Source organism: Cynocephalus volans, chromosome 1, assembly GCF_027409185.1.
Source record: "Cynocephalus volans isolate mCynVol1 chromosome 1, mCynVol1.pri, whole genome shotgun sequence".
Classification (NCBI taxonomy): domain Eukaryota; kingdom Metazoa; phylum Chordata; class Mammalia; order Dermoptera; family Cynocephalidae; genus Cynocephalus; species Cynocephalus volans.
Genome location: NC_084460.1, coordinates 127,253 through 147,152, shown reverse-complemented (window position 1 = coordinate 147,152; position 19,900 = coordinate 127,253). Strand labels below are relative to the sequence as shown.

Sequence of the window (19,900 nt, the reverse complement as noted above, 5' to 3'; positions counted from 1 at the left end):
CTCGACACCCTGGGTGGGTGGGCCTGCACAGGCAGCGCCTCCTTGTTGGAGGAGCTGGGCTTCCGGGGCCTTTCCTTAGGCCCCTTTGTTTTTGTGGACCCATAGGGCCCTCCACTGGTGGGTGTTCCCTTGGCCAGGGCTACTTCCTGGTCTCTGCCCCTACCCGCCCTCCTGCCGCTGTCAGCTCCAGCTCCAGGTGGAGCTCCAGGTGGCTCCTCCCCTCCCAAGGGAAGGAGGCCGTGGGCCGACAGGCTGTCGCCCTGCTGGAGTGGGCTGCCGAGTGCGGCTGCAGGAAGCAGGCTCCTGTGGATGGTCTTGGGCCAGTTTCTCCCCACCTGTCCTTTTCCCAGAGACCATTATTCCGGGGACTCGTCCTAGCAGTGCCAGTGGCCAGGTGGGCTGGATCGAGGAGGAAGTGGCTGAGTTCTGAGTGTTCTTCCTCACCTGGCCTGGGCCACTGCCCCACCCCCTGTGGCCCTCTTCCTGTGACTCCCCCAGCCCTTCAGGGAGATGCTGTCCCATGGGTAAGTCCCCTGCAACACCTGGGTCCCACAGTCTCCTGTTAGCTTGGGAGGGAGGAGCGTTGTTCATGCTCAGTCCCAACAGGCGTGTGACCGTGAGTGCGACCTGCCCCTGTCCCCCACCTGGGCCTGCTTCTCTTACTACTACTTTCTCCTCCCCCCAAAGTGTGAGGATCCCCAGGCGCATTCATGCCCCTGTGCCCCCTTTTTTATCACTTCTTCCCTGACAGATGTGTATCTGTTCCCACCCTTGCATTTCTACCTCCGGCCTCTGGTTCTCTGCTTCTGCCTCCTGCCTGGGACCTGTCCCCTGGGTGGCTCACATCATCTCCAAGCCTCTGGAAGGCACCTCTGAGAAAGCACTCCCATTCCCAGTCTGTCCGGTTTTCCTTCACTTCCCCTCTCTTGCTTCATTCACTCAACAACTACATGTTGAGCATCTGTGATGTACCCAGTACTGTTTAAGATGCTGGTGATCCTGGAGTAAAGGAGAAAGATATGGTCCCCGCTCCCGTGGAGCTTATATTCCAGTGGGAGGTGACAGACTGAACAAATAATCCAAGAAATTTCTGATGCTCAGAAGTGCAATGCAGAAAATGAAACAGCTTCATGTGCTAGCAAGTGACTAGGTATGCTGGTGACATTGCTAGCCAGAGGGGTCAAGGAGGGCCTCCTGAGGAGGTGACATTTGGAAGACGAGGAGCCAGCCATGTGGTGAGTCAAGCAGTCCTGGGCAGAGGAAACAGCGAGTACAAAGCCCTGATGTGGGAGCAAACACAAAAAGGATGGTGTGTCTGCAGCAGAGACAACCAGCGGAGAGGAGGCAGGGCCAGGGCAGGTTAGACCTTGTTGGAATTTGGACATTATAAGTGAAAACCTGCTAGGAGAGTGTTGGTGAGTTTGCAGGTTGTTTGGCCCCAAGTCCTGCTGGTTCCTGCTTCTCATACTCTCAGCTGCCCCTTCCCCCTTGCATACCTCATCACTGTCAGCCCGCTGGCAGGGCCTTCACTGAGGTGTTTGGTCCCTGATCCTTTTTATATTCCTGCCATGGTCATTTTCCTACCAGGTGGCTTGGCAAGTCCTCCCCTGGAGCAGAATCCTTCCTTAGTTCCTCAGTCTGGCCTTGTAAGACCCTCTGCAACCCCCAGCCTGTCAGAACAGCTCTGCTCCAGCCACAGTGCTCTGCCCACACCCTGGCACTTCTCAAGTGGACTCTGTGCATGCCACCTCTGTGCTCCTGGGGGAATGCCTGCTCCCTCCACCTTCCATCAGGGGCTGTGCCAGGGCCCACCCCCCTGTGCCCCATGAAGCCTCTATAGCAGTGTGGTTGGGGTGGTGGAAGGGACAAAAGGTTCTGGCATCAGATAGCCCTGGTTTGCCCACCTTCCTATTCACTGTTGCTTATCTGAGCCAATTTTTATTTCTAAAGTTGGGCTAATACCTACTAAATGGGGTTGGCATGAGGATTAATAATATAATGTAAAAGCTGTTGGCACTGAAACCCTTCCACTGAGCTTTTTACATCAATTTTTGGGAAATACTCTTAAGCCCATTTATCAGGTGGGGATACTGAGGCTCAGAGAAGTTCCATAATTTCTAGAGGTTATTTCACCTTGTCTGCCCTTCCAGACTGCTTGCCTTCCTGTGTAACCATTGCTCTTGATCTCTACTTTCATCTCCCTGATTCCCAGGGGAATATTTTTCTCTTCTGAACTATCAGGCACTTACTGAGAGTTATTCTCAGCCACCTAGAACCAGTTTCCTCCCTAAAAAAAACAAGAGGAGAGGAATCCCTGCATCACAGGGCTGTCTGAGGCCCAGATGGGATTGTGTACGTGCACGCACTCCGCAAGCTCCAGAGTGGGATGCCAAGGGAAGGGCGGTTATCACTGTTTAACTTTTTGCCCAGTAATAGCCAGGCTATGCATCTCGTCTGAGTTCTGTCTTCTAGCTTGACACACTTCAGAGAAATTTCTGACTCTTCTGTTGGTTAGGAGTTTCTGGGGCCCCAGTTAGTTCCTTCCCACCAAATGGATTTAAGCCCTGGAAGGAGTGTCTTGGGGCCAGGGTGCAGTGGGTGTTCGATGCCGAGCATAGACCTGGAACTTCATGTGGGGTCAGGATCGTGTGTCATGTGGGGATTTGCACTGAACCAGGCATGTGGGTATGTGTGTAGATGGACATGGATAATGAGGTGCACGTGGTGGGACTGTGTGTGCACAGTGGTTTGCTTGTGAGTGTGTGTGTGTGTACACTCATCTGTACAGGACCAGGAAGCTGTGCTTGTGACTGTGTACGTGCGTGTGTGTTGTGAGTTTGTTTACTGGACACCTACTCTGTGCCAGGCATCACGGCTTGGCTCTGAATGTTCAAAGTTGGACCAGGCAATAAACCAACCAAGCAAATTTCCCAGGGCACAGTAAGAGGAGAAAATTAAAAAAAAAAAAAAAAAAAGAGAGAGAGAGAGAGAGAAACCTTTTTTTAGGGAAAACAATTTGATTTTCAATGTTTCCAAAAATGATAAAGTAGTTGTCATGGGAAAAATTACCCTTTTGTTGGGCTTTAATACTTTATTTTTTGTACCAGCCAACCGCAAAAAAACCACACGAACCAAAAACCTCCCAAATACCTTGTTTTTCCTTACTTTTTATTGAGGTCTAACATGCATAACATGCATAAATATTAAGCATACAGCCTGGTTAACTTCACATTTATCCATACCCATGGAAATACCACCTCGATGGAGACACAGAGCATTCCCAGCACTTCAGAAGTTTCAAAGAAATTGCCTTCTGCCAGCCAATATGTTTATTTTTAGAAAGGTAAGGCATGGCCATCATATAACACTCAGCAAGGTGTAAGGGAGAAACAAGTGTACGTCCCCGCCCTGTCCTCCAGCCACCCCATTTTCCTGCCCAGGGAGACACCAGTATGAGTTTCTTGTGCACCCTCTGTCGACCTTCTTTCCTCATGTTTCGGCTCGGCCGTGTTTGAGTTTGTGATTAGAATTACATGCAGGGGGCCGAGCCCCTGGCGCACTCAGTAGAGTGCGGCGCTGGGAGCGCGGCTACGCTCCCGCCGCGGGTTCGGATCCTATATAGGAACGACTGGTGCACTCCCTGGCTGAGTGCCCGTCACAAAAACGACAAAAAAAAAAAAAAAAAAAAAAAGAATTGCATGCAGGGAGCACTGTAAACTTGTAGTGCTTAGGGCCCCTGAAGGTCAAACAGCCCTGAGAGTATCAGCCATGCCAGGGGTTTTGGCCCGCAGCTCCCAGCTCCCAGCCCCCAGAAACAGGCCCCTTGGCTGGAGTCCTAAGTCCTAAGGTAGCGTAAAGGCCTATGGACAGGAAGTAAAAACGGCCCAAGTTTGACAGGGCTGCATACGGGTCATTTTGTCCATCCCTCTGCCACAGTGGCGTCTCTTCAGATGTGCATGTTGGGGGAGGGGAGGGCACCCTTTCCTCTTGTGAGCATCTGCAAGGTCTTGGCTGTTAGGGAGTCTCCTCCTTCCATGGCAGCCCCTTTGGACAAGGAGTCCCTCATCCTCTGTTCTTTGAAGGCCTGAGGGCTGGTACACAGTAGTTAAAATCATTGGCTTTGGGGCCGACCCGTGGCTCACTAGGGAGAGTGCGGTGCTGATAACACCAAGGCCACGGGTTTGGATCCTATATAGGGATGGCCGGTTTGCTCACTGGCTGAGCGCGGTGCTGATGACACCAAGCCAAGGGTTAAGATCCCCTTACTGGTCATCTTTAAAAAAAAAAAAAAAAAAATCATTGGCTTTGGAACCAGACTGTTTGGATTTGGACCCGGTACTACCACTCACTAACTGGATGACCTCAGGCAATTCCTTAAACTCCCCGAGCCTCAGGTTCCTTGTCTGTAAAATGGGGTTAAAGGTAGTACCTGTTTCTTAGGGCTGTTGTGAGGAATCCATCAGATCAGGCATGTCAATGACATTACAGCACAGCACCCGGCGTGCAGCAAGACTGCATTCGGTCACAGTTGTCACCATCATCGTTATCATTAGCTTGGGTCAGGGGAGGCTGTGCAGAGGCTGGTGGAGGAGCAAGCGAGAGATGGCTTGTGACCGTGCGGGTTCACACGCGTGAAGCTTGTTATTGGCCTGGAGGGTGCAAGGCACACACGCATCCTTATTTCACGTGTTGTCACATATGTGCAGTGCCATGCTCCTGAGCCTTTGATTGCCGACGTGTGGGAAGTAGGCCCCATCCCCACCCCCATTGCCGCCCTGCTCTGCTTTTCTTCCCTTGCTCTGCTCTAAAAAACGAGAAGTACAAGTACCAAGTACGAGTGAGTTCCCCCAAGGGGTCGGCCGCGCCCCTTCCTGTCCCCGCCCTCCTGGCTGCCCTGGGCCAGTGGAGTGGCAGCCCCAGAGCCAGGACAGCCAGGGGTGCTGAGGCGGCCTGGGCTCCGAGAGCGTGTTTGCGTCTGAGGCTGAGCCCCCGAGTCTTCAGCCTGCCCAGACTAGGCTGCACGGCCTCCTGCCCTGTGCCCTTCCTCTCCGGGAGCACCCAGGATGGTGAGGTAAGGGCCTGGCACCCACGGTAGGCAGGAGGCAAGAGTGCCCTGGGGCCCGTGGGACTTCTCCTCACTGCCCTGCCTGGGTCTTACAGGTGGTTTCATCGAGACCTCGGTGGGCTGGACGCAGAGACCCTGCTCAAAAGCCGAGGCGTCCATGGGAGCTTCCTTGCTCGGCCTAGTCGCAAGAACCAGGGCGACTTCTCCCTCTCCGTCAGGTAGGTGGCTCTCCCAGCACAGGCCTGAGCCACTCATGTCTGGTCACCCCACAGCAGTGCTGTCCCCCAGCCTCCATGCCTCATCTGTGTCCTTGTCCCCAACCCCAGCGTGTTCCCCATCCCTGTCTCTGTCCTCCCAGTGCCTGTGTGCCCCATACTCAGGACCCTTGGCCTATCCCCCGCCCTGTCCCGCCTCTGCTCCTGCATCCGCTGGCCTCACTGCCTGGTGCCCTGCAGGGTGGGGGATCAGGTGACCCATATTCGGATCCAGAACTCAGGGGATTTCTACGACCTGTATGGAGGGGAGAAGTTTGCGACACTGACGGAGCTGGTGGAGTACTACACGCAGCAGCAGGGCGTCCTGCAGGACCGTGATGGCACCGTCATCCACCTCAAGTACCCACTTAACTGCTCTGACCCTACCAATGAGAGGTGAGGGGCAGGCTCACACCCCTGACTGCCAGGGACAGGAGGTGCCCAGCTCCAGCTCCAGCAGGGTCCACTCTCAGTGCCTCCCAACCCTGATCCATCTCAGAGCTCTGAGACTTTCCTCCACGGTACCCTGTGTCCTGGTGACTTAGGACTAACCTGGCAGCCCTTTCCATCTAATACCTGAGGAAGCAAGAGAAGGCCACCTGGCCTTTCTCCAGGGTCCCTGTCAGCTGGCAACCCAGGTGCTCCTAGTGCCAGGAAGGCCACTCTTCATGGCCTGTGTTTTCTAGCAGGTCAGCTCAGTTGTTAGAAAGCTCTTCCTTCTATGGACCGAATCTGCCTTCCTGTAACTACCCCACCCCCCAAGTCTAGGTTAATACAGTGAGAAGTTGGTGCTCTGGATGGTGGTAGGGATTCACACTTGTTAGGACACTTCATACCTTCTCTCAGCAACCGGGTGAGCATGGGCCCAGACTTTGGGGCTGCATAGAGCTTGACCAGTCTCTTGGCCCAAACATAGATAAAACAGGGTGTAACATGGCCACACATGCAAAGGGCCTAGTACTGCCCCAGGCACAGCATAATGCTCAAGGTGTTTCCCTCCTCTGCCCTTGGCTGCAAACATGTGGTCCCCAGGACTGGGCTGGCTACTCCCCACGTGGTCTTCCCAGAGCCTGGGTGGGGGTGGGGGGACCCGAGTGTTCCTCACGACACTGGCTCATTTTGGCAGCTGCCTCTCAATGACAGATCCTGTTAAGGTCAAGGGCAGCTAAGCAACCCTAGGTTTTCTTTCACTGGGCTCCTGGGGCCAAGCCAACTTGCCCCTGCCCTGTGTTTGCGTATCGATCGTTGAAATGATTCTGAACCTTGATTCTGTCCGTTCTCAGTCTTTCTGAGATTCATGGCTCCAGCCTGCATCAATGTTTTTGTTCGAGTCACTAATTAAAACTTAGAACTGGATGAGGCTGAGGTAAAAGCCCTGTGGCCCACCCTGGAGACCTCTTTCCAGTCATGAAGCCATTGACCCACTTCGTGTGAAGGCGTCCTCTCTGGTAGCGGAGCCTCGGGTTGGGTGACCCTGCTCCTGGCCGCCTTCTCAGAACCTCCTGCCCTTTCCCTCCTCCCCACTCGCAGCACCCACAGGGCTTTGCCACCCAGACCCCCTTTGACACCTCAGGCCCGCTGTTTCTCCTCGTCCCCAGCCAGGGCCTGCCCTGCGGGGGAGAACAGGCTGACCAAGACCCTTGCGAGCAGCCGGTTGTGGGTGGTGTTGCGGGGGAGCCGAGGCGCCCCTGGAGAGGAGGCCGGGGCCTGGGTGCAAAGGGCTGGGAGATGCAGGAGAGAGGAGGCAGGGCCGAGTCGTGGCGGGCGGAGGCGACGCCGGGGATTAGCACCAGGGAAGCAGACTGCAGAGGCCCTTTAGCTACCCAGGCCAGGAAGCCTTTCTCACCCTTGACCCTGGAGTGTGTGCAGGAGGCTCCTTCTCTCAGCTTCTGTTGGTGCCTCTGCCTCCCCCGCCCCCCGGCCCAGGGACATTGCATTGTCCCCTCAATGGCTAGCTCTGGCCTGTGGTCAGCCCGATATTTGCATGGAGACTTCCTCATCCTGGGGCCTGAGGGAAGGGGCTCAGTCCCCTCCCCATTGCCTGGGGCCCTAGCCTGTCGCTGGGTGGTGGGATGGGGTGGCCCAGGGGGCTCACGGGTGGGCGGGAGAGTCTGGAGGCCTCTGAGCTGGAGGCTCCTCTGGGCAGGGGTGAGATGGGTCAGGACGGGCTGGCCCCTACCCCCTTCCCCCATCCCTGCGGTTGGAAAATGCCCCCCTTCCCCTGGTCCCTGGGCTGAGGAAACCTCACAACCTCACTTCTCACTCTCTCCCCAGAAGGAGTTTTGTGTTTTTTCCATCACGTGGTTTCCTGTGGGGCTGGGCATCGTGGGGCTACAGTTTCCTCCTGGGAAGGGGCTGTGCTTTGGGGAAAGGTCTTAGTTCTGCTTTCTGCCCCGACAGCCCCTTTGAGCCCCTTTGAGCCCCTTTGATCCCCGGCCTCCCCTTCGGTGCCGTCATCCTGGGCACCCTCGAGCCCCCAAAGCACGCCTTCCCCTGTGGGGTCGTCTTCCCCCCTCCGGGGCTCTCCCCATCCTGCCTTCCTTGAGACTTCCGTCTCCCCTCCCATCTCTCTCTGTGGTTTGGGCTCTGTCTGCATTTCTCTTGGTGTCTGACTCCTTCCCCAGCCCAGCCTGTCTTTCCTGGAGATTGTTCCTTGGTTGTCCCCTGCAAATATTCTGGACATTGCCTGCCTTCTGTCTGTCTTAAACTTTCAGAGGCAGCTCTGGGCTCAAGGCCTGGTTAGAACTCCAGAGGCTTGCCTCTTCTCAGTCAAGGGCCTGGGGCTGCTGAGCAATTGCTCAGCCTCAGTTTCCTTATCTGTACAATGGGGACATACCTATGTCTCAGCATTTTTGTGAGAGTGTGGTGGACCTAAACACTGTGGTAGATTTGCAAGTGCCTGGCACACAGTTGTCACTGTCCCCTGTGGCTCAGATCTTGCCTCCCTAATGCTGCTTCTGCAGGTGGTACCATGGCCACATGTCTGGAGGGCAGGCAGAGATACTGCTGCAGGCCAAGGGCGAGCCCTGGACGTTTCTTGTGCGTGAGAGTCTCAGCCAGCCTGGAGATTTTGTGCTGTCCGTTCTCAGTGACCAGCCCAAGGCTGGCCCAGGCTCCCCACTTAGGGTTACCCACATCAAGGTCATGTGTGAGGTAAGGCAGCTGGTGGGTGGGGGCACCTGGTTGGGGCTGTTGTCTGTGCCCGCAGCATGGACAGTGGGTCCAGGAGGAACGCGTAGTCCCCGTGGAGTGACCTCCCTCGGCATCCTCAGGGTGAGCGCTACACAGTGGGCGGTTCGGAGACCTTTGACAGCCTCACGGACCTGGTGGAGCATTTCAAGAAGACGGGGATTGAGGAGGCTTCAGGTGCCTTCGTGTACCTGCGACAGGTGAGGGGTGGGCACGGCCGCTGCCTCCCTGCTCCCGGGCCGCGCGCTACATGTGAGCTTCTGAGGCCTCTGTGACATGGCCTGTCGTTGTCCCCAACCCCAGCCGTACTACGCCACGCGGGTGAATGCAGCTGACATCGAGAACCGGGTCTTGGAGCTGAACAAGAAGCAGGAGTCAGAAGACACGGCCAAGGCTGGCTTCTGGGAGGAATTTGAGGTGCACGATGGGGACCACGGGGCTGGGATGGCGCGGCGGTGTCGAGCAGCCATGGACGCCCCTCACGGGGCCAGTGCTCATTTCGCTCCCCGGCTCAGAGTCTGCAGAAGCAGGAGGTGAAGAACCTGCACCAGCGGCTGGAAGGGCAGCGGCCGGAGAACAAGAGCAAGAACCGTTACAAGAACATTCTCCCCTGTGAGCACCCAGGCGGCCTCCGTTCCCCCAGGGACCGCCCCTCCCCCAGCCACCCTCCCCCCCACAGGCCGCCCTCCACCCAGAGGGACCCCCACCCCTTCAACAGGGACCCCCTTCCTCCGAAAAGCCTCTGCTCCTCCCAGCGGAGCCTCCCACAGCTGACAGGTGGACTGTCCCCTGCCCCTTAGTCTCCTTACAAAACCTCCACCCCTACCCACCCCTGCCTGGCCACCATCCTCTGGGAGCCTCAGGCTTTTGGGACAAGAATGGCCTGTTAGCTCAGGAAGGCTCTGACTCAGGGGGTGGTGATGCCCTGGCTGACCTGGGCCCTCTAGTGTTCTCTTTATCCACTCGCAGTTGACCACAGCCGAGTGATTCTGCAGGGCCGTGACAGTAACAGCCCCGGGTCCGACTACATCAACGCCAACTACGTAAAGGTCGGTCGTGTGGGGCGTGCAGGAGGAGTCCGGGTCCTGGGAATTCCCTGTCTCACAGGGGACCTGGATCCGGAGATGCCTGGGCAAAGCAAAGCTGATGTCTTGGCGGATGCCGGGGGTGGTGGAGCAGGCCGAGGGGCTCAGCCTGGGGGTGCTCTCTCTGCACTTGCATCCAGAACCAGCTGCTAGGCCCTGATGAGAACGCTAAGACCTACATTGCCAGCCAGGGCTGCCTGGAGGCCACGGTCAACGATTTCTGGCAGATGGTGTGGCAGGAGAACACCCGCATCATCGTCATGACCACCCGAGAGGTGGAGAAAGGCCGGGTAGGGCAGAGCCCCGTGTCGATCCCTGCGACCCTCCCCAAAACTTGTTCACCACCATTAAACCAAAGAAATGTCAGAGGCCAGGGCAGAAAGGGACCTCAGAGGGCAAGGGGACCCTTGTCAGGAAACAGGCCTAGAGATAAAGTCTCGACTATGTACTCACTCCCAGATCCCTGCTTCCAACCTCGGGCTCTCCCGAGCTCCAGACCCAGGTTTTAAACTGTCCTTCCTTAATGTGTCCCAAAGCAAACATTCCTTCTGCCCTTCCCCACCTGCCCCCACCCAGGCTCCCTCCTGTCCTTTCTGCCTCATAAATCTCTCTGGAGTCTGCCCCTTCTATGGTCTCCCCTTCTGCAGGCTCCCCTTCTGCAGCACCTCTGTATTGTAGTCAAAATGATCCTGTCCAAAGCACAAACTGGACCAAGTTGCTCCCTCTCTGAAAACCCCTCCATGGCTTTCCCTTACTTTTGGGACAAAGCCCCACTCTAAGCCCTGGCATTCCAGGCCGGGTGGCTTCTCTCTGACGCCCAGGCTTCCCTGTAACACTCGCTGCCTCCGATGGCCAGACTCCTTCAGGTTCCTGTGCTTTGCACAAGCTCATTTTCTGCTAGGAAATGACTTTCTCTCTTCACACTGTCTCTGCCTGGCAGACTCCTTGTTTTGAAGACTTGGTCAAACACTGCCTCCTCTGTGAAGCCATCTCTGATTTACTCCATAACCTAGAAGGAGAATTAGCCTCTTCCTCAGCTGTGCTCCTGAGCATGTTCTGTTTTTCCTGTTCGCCTGTGTCTGTGAGCTTCTAGAGGCACAGGGGCACAGACTGTGTCCTTGTGCTTGTAAGTCTGGCCTGGTTTGCACAGCTCAGGTGTGGTGCGTGCCCCAGCTGATGTCTATTGAGTGAATTGTACGATTAAGTAGCTGGGTAGGTCCCACAACCTGTTGGTGGCTGATCTGAGACCAGATTCCAGGTCTCCTGACTCTCAGCCAGCTCATCCATCCATCCATCCAACAAATGTTTGGGCAGCACCGGGGACTCAGGACCTAGAGCAGGGCCTAGGACAGGCCCCAGCCCTGCTTCTGGGCCTCATTCCCCACCTCCACTCTCCCTTTGCAGAACAAATGTGTCCCATACTGGCCAGAGGTGGGCACTCAGCGTGTTTATGGACTCTACTCTGTGACCAACTGTGGGGAGCACGACACAGCTGAGCACAAACTCCGCACCCTACAGGTCTCGCCGCTGGATAACGTGAGTGTCCCCTGCACCCTGCCCCACTCCCGCAGCCCCTCTGTGGGCTTGCTCTCCTCTCTGCTTGGGTGGGATGAGGCAGGACGGGGTGTGGCTTGGGGCCAGGGACACTGACCCTCTGTCCTTGGTCCAGGGGGACCTGGTTCGGGAGATCTGGCACTACCAGTACCTAAGCTGGCCTGACCATGGGGTCCCCAGCGATCCTGGGGGTGTCCTCAGCTTCCTGGACCAGATCAACCAGCGGCAGGAAAGTCTGCCTCATGCAGGGCCCATCATCGTGCATTGCAGGTGAGAACAGTAGCCGTGACGGCAGCAATAATAATAACAATAATAGCCCAGGTGTCAGCGCTGCCGTGAGCTCCCTACTTACGCACTTGATGCCGTCCCTTACTGTTGGCCCCGCCCCAGTGTGCCTTCCTCAGAGACTTCCCTGGGTGAACCATCAGGTCCAGCTCTGCCAAGTACAGATAACGACACTGAGACCCAGCAACTCGCCGGGTCACAGCTAGTCAGTGGGAGGCGCTGGACCCGCAGTAGACCCAGGTCCTGGCTGCCCGTGGCTCGGCGCAGCGCCCCATGCCTCCTCTCTCCCACCTGCAGCCCTGGGGCTGAGGCTTCTTCGCTCTTCCTCCCTCTGTCCCCCCTTCCCCAGCCAACGCCCCCATCTTGGCCCCCAGCGTGTGTGGGAATGGGCGATGTCTTTGGGAGGGGCACATGCCCCACTGATTACTCTGGAGACCCTCATGTTCCTGCTGAGGTGGGGAGGTGGGGTGTCAGCAAGGGGGGGCACCGTCCCCCTAAGAGCCCACCTGGCTGGCCTGGCCCGGGTGGACGGGGACAGTGGGTGCAGGGCCCTGGACACAGGCCTCCTGTTTGAATTCCGGCTCCTGCACTGACCCGCTGTGTGATCCTGGACAAATCACTTAACTTCTGTCACCCTCCCTGTAAAATAAGGATCTCATAGGGTTCTCGTGAGGATTGAATGAGACCCTGTCACTGTGTCCAGAATAGTCTAGACCCTCAGAAACTAGGAGGTGCTCATGGTTTAGTAGCTCACGTCCGGCCGGGACTGGGGGAGTGGGGACCCGGCTTGTCCTCCACCCGTCCCGCTCCCTCCCTGTGACCCCAGGCCTCTGGGGGCCTCCGATTTCCTCCTTCTTCCTGCCAGCAGCTGTGTCCCAGGGCAGCGCTGGGTGGGCTGAACCTGGGGGTGCCCCCACCTGCTGTTTTGGGGACCCACCTGTGCCCTCTGCCCTCCTAAGCACAGGCCCATCCCCAGGAGCTACCCTCCTGCTCCCCCCACACTCACACACTTCTTGAAATCCCCATGGTCTTTATTTAGACATTGCAGGAAGGAAGTGGGTGCGGGGGGGTTATTTTTGACAATCTGGGTTAGAAATTAGACCATGCAACTCAGAGCAGCAGTCTGACAGACCCAGCGAGGGTGGGACTGGGGTCTCCATGGGCTCTGTCTGCCCAAGGGTGTTGGCAGAGGGTGGGGAGGAAGAGAGACTTCCCACTGCACCCTCCTCCAGTCCTCCTGAGCCCGGTACCCTGCACTGGCCGCCGTCGCGGGGACTGCCCTGTCCCTGCTGTCGGGGTTTAAAGAAAAAGGGAAATGAAGCCACAGAAGCAGCTCCAAATGTGACTCTTGAAGCAGGCACAGGGGGAGGCCCAGCGTGCCTGGGGAGCTGGCAGGACAGTGTTGGGATTTGGGGGTCCTAGATCTTTTTGGGGGTGGTGCCGCCATAGCCAGGACTGAGGCGTTGGAGCGGGCAGCAGGGGAAACGGTGGAGGCGTCGGGAGCACCCAGTGTTGGCACCTCCCCTCGGCTGAAGTGGAGGCCCTGTGGCAGAGCTGGGCAGACTTCTGCCTTCGCTTGTCCAGTGAGGCGCGTCGTCCCCTGTCGCTGGAGCCTCAGGCCCTTTATGTCCCACCCAGTGCTGGAGCTGAGCCCCAGGGCTCCCTCTTCCTGGCGAGGGGCTGGCTGGGCCTCTCATGGCACCCCGTTCTCTCCCCAGCGCGGGCATCGGCCGCACAGGCACCATCATCGTCATAGACATGCTCATGGAGAACATCTCCACTAAGGGTGAGGGGTACCTGGGGGGGCACAGGGAGGTGGGCAGCCCCTCGGTGGCCGCCTCTGCCTGGGCCTCAGGTCCAACTGCCATTCCTGCCCAGGGCTGGACTGTGACATCGACATCCAGAAGACGATCCAGATGGTGCGGGCACAGCGCTCGGGCATGGTGCAGACAGAGGCGCAGTACAAGTTCATCTACGTGGCCATTGCCCAGTTCATCGAAACCACCAAGAAGAAGCTGGAGGTTATGCAGGTGCGTGCAGAGCATGGCCTGTGGGGGCTACAGAGGGGTGTGGGCATCACCTGGTCTTGCTGGGACCCCCACCCTCCCACCACACCTCTGTCCACAGTCCCAGAAGGGCCAGGAGTCGGAGTATGGGAATATCAACTACCCACCAGCCATGAAGAATGCCCATGCCAAGGCCGCCCGCACCTCCTCCAAGTGAGTGACCCCTGCCTGCACCCCCAGCATCTAACAATTTCTCCTGCTCAGCCCGAGCCTCCCTTTCAGGAGAGGACAAGTGTTGCTGATAGGGAGACCTGGGTTCAAGGTCAAGCTTGGTTCTCGCTACCTCAGTTCATAAGTATTTCCTGAGTGCCGACCACGTGTGGCCTGTTCTAGGTGCCCTCAGTGTACTAATATGTGAGATGCAGCCTCTGTCCTCAAGGAGCTTTGGGTCTAGTGTAGGGACAGTGACCAGGTTGCCTCCCTTTCCTGAACTCAGTTTGCTCACCTGTGAGATGGGGTGGCCCACACAGGGCTGCCAGTGCTGGGTGACCCTGCACCATCCCCTGACCTGCACCAACCGCCCACACTTGCCCGCTGCCCCTGCAGACACAAGGAGGACGTGTACGAGAACCTGCAGAGTAAGAACAGGAAGGAGGAGAAAGTGAGGAAGCAGCGCTCAGCAGACAAGGAGAAGAGCAAGGGATCCCTCAAGAGGAAGTGAGCTGGGTACCGTCCGGAGGAGGCCATGGTACGGCTCTTCTGTGGGGTCTCCTCCTGCCCTGCCCCAGGGACCCCAGCTTCAGTGCTTTGCCTGGGTGGGTGGGGTGGCTGCAGCCTTACCCTGCACGTCCCGGCTGCTCCTGAACCTGCTGCTTGTTCCCCAACCCAGGTTGCAGCCACCTTTAGTCCTTCACTCCCTTCTCTTTGCAGCCTCAGCCCTGACCCTTGCAGAGACCTCCAGCGGACCTGAACCCAGGAGCCGCCCATTCTGTTGTAATTTAAATGGCCACGTCCCCACCTCTCTCTCTGACCCTGTATATAGCCCAGCAAGGCCCCACGCAGAGCCAAGCCCTTCTACTTTTGTAAATAAAGTCCCTGGACCATGGCGTGTCGCCTCTGAACTCTGTGTGCCTGGCTCGCCCAGTGACTCTGGGTGGGAGGTGGGCAGGAGAGTGGTATTTGTGTCATGTAAAAGCTGGGCCTTCACAGTCAAGAAGACCTGGTTCTGGACTCTGCTTCACACGTGGGCGTGTGGCAGTGGGCAAGGCTCAGGTCTCTTCTTTAAAATGGAGGCTGGGCTGGGCGGTTAGCTCAGTTGGTTAGAGTGCAGCCTCATCAAGGTCACGGGTTCAGATCCCAGAGCCGGCCAGCCACAAAGTAAATAGATAAATAAAATAAAAAGAAAAGAAAAGGAAAAATGGAGGCTGAGCATAAGAGCCTGGCTGTGAAGATCACTGAGGCAGTGGGTGATAACAGCGGCAGCAAGAATTCATTACACACGTGCCAGGTGCCTGGCTCCGTTCAAGAGATGACACGTGTCAATTCAGTCTAGGTTACTTTGTCATTCCCACATTATGGCGGAGAAAACTGAGGCACAGAGGGATTAAGTAACCTGCTCAAGGTCACAGGGCTCTTGAGCAGTGAAGCTAAGACTTGAACCCAGGCTGTCTGGCCCCCGATTCCACACTTCTTAGGGGACACGACCACACACCCCTGATGCTGACTTCCACATCCAAGAACTAAGCAGATTAACAGGGGACAGGCAGGACAGACCCAAGGCCAGCCCCCTGTCTCCCCCATCTGGGCGCGGATGGGCACGTGGCTCCTGCGTGACCGGGTGCCCCCCCGTTGGGCCGGCTGGGCAGAGCTTGTAGAGCCGGAGACCCAAATATTGTTTTATTTTTTTGTCCCCTCTTCCTTCCCCTGTGTCCAGCATGTGGCTCCTGCAGGGGGAGTCGAGCTGGTGTGAGTCCAATTTCAGGGAGAACCGGCTCCCACCGCTGCAGAGGCTTGGGAGAGGGGAGCGGCCTGGAGCCCACAGGCTGGGTCTTCATGTATTCAGCAAATGCTGTGTCCACAGTGTCACTGGACTAGTGCTGGGGGCAATGGTGACCAGACAGTCCCTGTCCTCATGGAACTCAGGACTGGTCAGGGACGCAGATCCAGAATTAGTCGGCAAACACACGATAACTACAGACAGGTATTAAAAAGGATGCAAACAAAGGGAGCGAAAGACCGGCTCGGACTGAGCAACACCACAGCTCCCGCAGCTGCAGCCTCCAGGGGCCGGGGGTGGGGCAGTTACCTCAGGGCCCCTCTCCCAGCAACGCCCTTTCCATCCCAGCCCAGGCAGCACAAAAGAAAGTGCGTTCCACCCCCTCTAACCGCCCTGGGCCAAATGCCCGCGGGATGGAACTTGGACCCAAGGAGGATTGTGCTTCGGAGGGGGTCGGGCAGCTCTGCCCTGGAGAGCTCCAGACGTGCCTTCCTGCAGGACGGACAAGGGGGCTGATGCTCTTGGCCAGCTGGGGCCTCTCAGCAGGGCAGGCACCCTTGGCACACTAGGGTCAGGCCTGGGAGGCACCCTGCTGGGACCGGCCTGTCCTCCACCCTGCTGGGAGGACTGGCGGGGCCTCCTTCCCCCCTTCCCCTCACAGGATGCCCAGCGCAGAGCAGGCCCTGGGCAGGGGCGCAGCCCAACTCCTGCTGAGCGACCCCTCGCTGACCTTGGGGATCTCTGGCCCTCCAGCTCTGGCTGTGGTCAGGGTCTGAGTCCTCAGAGGAAGGGGCTAGGCCTGGGGTCAGGGCCACTGAGAGGATGGGGCCCAAGGACAACCCCACCCTTTGTTTCTTTGAATGGGTAGGTGGGAGTAAAGAGGCCACCAGGAAAGGGTGAGAGGCCTAGTGGGGTGGCCAGGCCTCAGAGGAGGTGCCCATGGCTGGCGCTGGGAGGGAAGGGGTTAAGCTGGTGGGGGGGGCAGCCTATGGCAGGAGGACACACCTGTGCGCAGGGCGGCAGGCGGGGCCCAGGTGAGGAGCCTGCACTGCCGGGCAGGCGGAGAAGGAAGGAGGAAAAGCGAAGGCCAGAGCGGGCTCTAGGCCGTTGAATCTGGGGCCTTGATGCCCCTTCCTCTCCTCGGCACCCACTGTCTGGGGGGCAGGCGGCCCGGTGACAGGTAAAGGCCACCGGGCGATGGGTCCTGGGGCTGAATTAGGGACTGCAGAGGGTGGATGAGGGCCAGCGAATTGGTGTGTTTGGGGCAGGGACAGGTTGTGGGGGTGGCGGGGAAGGGGCTCAGAGGTGGAGAGCAGGAGGGCGAGGGTCTGCTGAAGCCCTGCTCAGGTCTCAGCAGATCAGCGACTCAGGGTGGGGCTGGTGGCGGGCAGCAGGGCTCACCCGGAAGTGTCCCCAGGGACGCAGGTGTTGGGGGGATGGGAACCAGGGATCTGCGGCTTGTCTGCAGGGAGCCTGGGGCTGGGCCTGTCTGACCTGGAGGTGGGCAGACTGGGTGGGGGCCCTCGTCTTACCCTGCAGTGTTTGGGTGCTGGTTGGGACTCTAATACTGCCGGGTAATGATGGAGGCCCCCATCCCCGCGTCAGCGACATCCATCACCTCAGGCCCTTAGTTCCCAGCTGGCTGCAAGCCTCTCCAACCTCCCCCACACCCTGGAAGCCCCTGGTCTTGAGCTGAAGGTGCTGCAGCGGAGGTGGCTCTCGGCTGGCTGCCCACTGAAGGAACACAATGGCCCCGAGCTCCTCCTCCAACCCAGTGCGATTTGTCATCTGGTGGATCCAGAACCCACAGCCGACCTTGAGTTTGGGATTGGCTCAGCTTGTACACTCTCAAGAGATCTCATCTGGCCTGCGGCCAGGGTCCTGTAGCAACCGGTCAGCTCTAGCCTGGAGTCCCATGTTGGCTGGCTCTGGGTCCATCTTCCAGTACAGTGTTGGATGGTCTAATTGCAAAGCTCCTAACACTGTCTGGTAAAGATGGCCCCCGGGTCGGTTCCCTCAGCAATGACCTTCAGCGAGCCTTGAAGACCATGGAGGCCTCCTGACCAACAACCTCTGAACTTTATCCTCCGGATGGGGGGGTGAATCACTAGGAAAAGGGGAACAATGGAAAGGAGACAAAATGGCTGCCTCTAAGCCACAGCAAGACTTGGAAATGTTTGTTCCCCAGGCGCCTCCATTGTCTTCCCAGCTTGGGAACAAGAAAGAAATAAAGTGTGAATAGGAACGCGTGTTAGGTTGCTCCAGGTCACTGGACCTGTCTTTTACTTGACCTCATCTCAGGCTCCCAGCAGCCCAGGACTGGGGCTGCCACATGTGTCTCCCTCCCTCTCCCTTTCATGATATTTAATCTGCAGAACAGGGAAAAATGAATCTACTTTCTTGAAAATCCAAGATTAACCCAGTCCCTCTAAGCTGTTACGATTCACTTCCTCCCTCCCGGTGTTTTGTAATTCCTGTACATCCTTTTGCCCCCAGTGTTTTGTCTGGGTTCCACACGTTCCTTGCCTCCCCATGAGGACAAGGGATGGGACACGTGGGCTGGAGTGGGATCAGGTGAAAGCAGTTGTTTCATTCTTCTGGTGCCTGAGGTTCAGAGAGGGCTATCTTGGGAAGGATATGAGGTGGCTTATCTACTGACTGAAAACAGGCACCTGTTCCGTGGAGCCCCAGCGCTGTGGGAGTGAAAAGCTCACCTCCATAGGGAGAGCCCTTTTATGCAAATAGCTCCTCACACTTGGTGACTAAGAAATTGAAAGTATGGGTAGCCCACAGCAGGCAACGCAACCCACTGGGCTTCTGAACACTAAAGTCCCTCAACAAGCACACATGGTTTCCCCCACAGCTACATGGAACCCTGTCACCAAGGAAGCAACTCCCGTTGGGGTCATCAGATTTTTAGTCTGGCTCAGCAAAGCCACAGCTGCTCCAACCTTAAAAAGGAGATGTTGTAAACAGGGTGATGTGGTAGAAACGGAGGGTGGGGTAAAGAGTGCAGCTGGGCTTCTGGACCCCAGCTTAGGTCCTGTTTTGGAACCACCTCTGCTGGGCTTTGAGGGTGAGAGCAGCACGGTCCAGGCCCTGCTCTCCCTCAACTGCCCTCGCCGGAACCCTCGCGCCCTCTGCTGGCAGATACGCAGACCGACCACTGGGGCGTATGTGACCGTGCGCATGCGTGCTTCCTGTACCCAAGCTCGGACACATGAAGCCTGGACTTCAGCTTAAGTAATAAAAATTTATTAATTCCTGGGATGGTGGTTATCCCCCCCAACCTTGCGGGAGGGAACCACACAGTAGGAAATCACTGAGAAATCACACTGTTCCAACACCCCTTGCCACTACAGGAGGAGGAAAGTCCTTCCCCTGAAAAAGGTCTGGTCTTCAGTCTTCCTTAATCCAGGGGGTGGAGGCTGGGTACAGAGGGGACCATCATATGACACTGGGGGCGGGATGGGGTATGGTGGACCCCTGGCTGGCTCCTCAAAAAGTGGAGAAGAAACAGATCCACATCTTCTCTGGGGGTGGAGTTCTGGTTGCCAGGCTCATTTCTTACCCTTGATGAGGCTGTCACTATGGAAAAAAGGGACAGATAGATGACATCAGGAGACATAAATGTGAGACGCAGAGCACCCCAGGCCATTCCATCCTCAACTACCCTCCTCCCCTGATTGGAGGTTTGTCTTTGGGAGGTGAGAAAGGTGACGTAGTGGGGGAGGAGATGGGTACTGGGAGAAGATGGGCTGTAGGACCCCATAGAAATAAGATGAATCCAACTTACCTTCCCCTGTGGATGCCAGACAACCCGGTAAACAGGAAGCAGAAAGAGAAGAGAAATTCACATGTGATTTGATGGCTCCAGACCCCACCCAGCTCTAAACCCTCCTTTGCTCCCAAGAGAAAAAGACAAATGGGTTGGAAGCCAGGAACATCAGGCTCACGAAAGGAGACTCGTTCTCCTGGCCACTGCTATTTCTCACCTCTCCTTTCCTTACATTCTTCCATGCACCACAGCGGCAGTTTTAGGGCCCTCCAGTAAGAATACTGAATCATCAGGGCCGGCCCGTGGCTCACTCGGGAGAGTGCGGTGCTGATAACACCAAGGCCCCCAGTTCGTATTGTATATAGGGATGGCCGGTTAGCTCAATGGTTGAGCATGGTGCTGACAACACCAAGTCAAGGGTTAAGATCCCTTTACCAGTCATCTTTATGAAAAAAAAAATACTGAATCATCTTTCATTACTTTTCAGTTAGACACAAACTTTACAAATTGCTTTTTACATGAATAAACCTACTTGATTTCATAAGACCAATCCTATGACATACAAGATAGGAATTGTCAACCACCCCCTTTTCTAACTTTGGTTTAGAGAAAAACTCTTTAAAGGGTTACATGACTAGCTGTAACAGGCTCCAGAGCCTAAGTGACCAGACTCAAATCCCACGTCCTT

The 19,900-nt window shown here is 56.9% G+C and overlaps 1 protein-coding gene across 1 annotated transcript; it reads left to right on the top strand.

Moving 5' to 3' along the window:
- The first annotated feature begins 510 nt into the window (after positions 1-510).
- On the top strand, positions 511-14,489 carry PTPN6 (protein tyrosine phosphatase non-receptor type 6). The gene is made up of 16 exons (XM_063104655.1): positions 511-524; positions 5,161-5,283; positions 5,521-5,715; positions 8,283-8,472; positions 8,592-8,708; positions 8,812-8,925; positions 9,024-9,120; positions 9,478-9,557; positions 9,734-9,883; positions 10,998-11,129; positions 11,263-11,417; positions 13,151-13,218; positions 13,311-13,462; positions 13,560-13,651; positions 14,045-14,186; positions 14,369-14,489. The coding sequence occupies exons 1-15, from the start codon at positions 511-513 to the stop codon at positions 14,157-14,159; spliced, it is 1,794 nt and encodes a 597-aa protein (XP_062960725.1). The 3' UTR covers positions 14,160-14,186; positions 14,369-14,489.
- Positions 14,490-19,900: the final 5,411 nt, after the last annotated feature.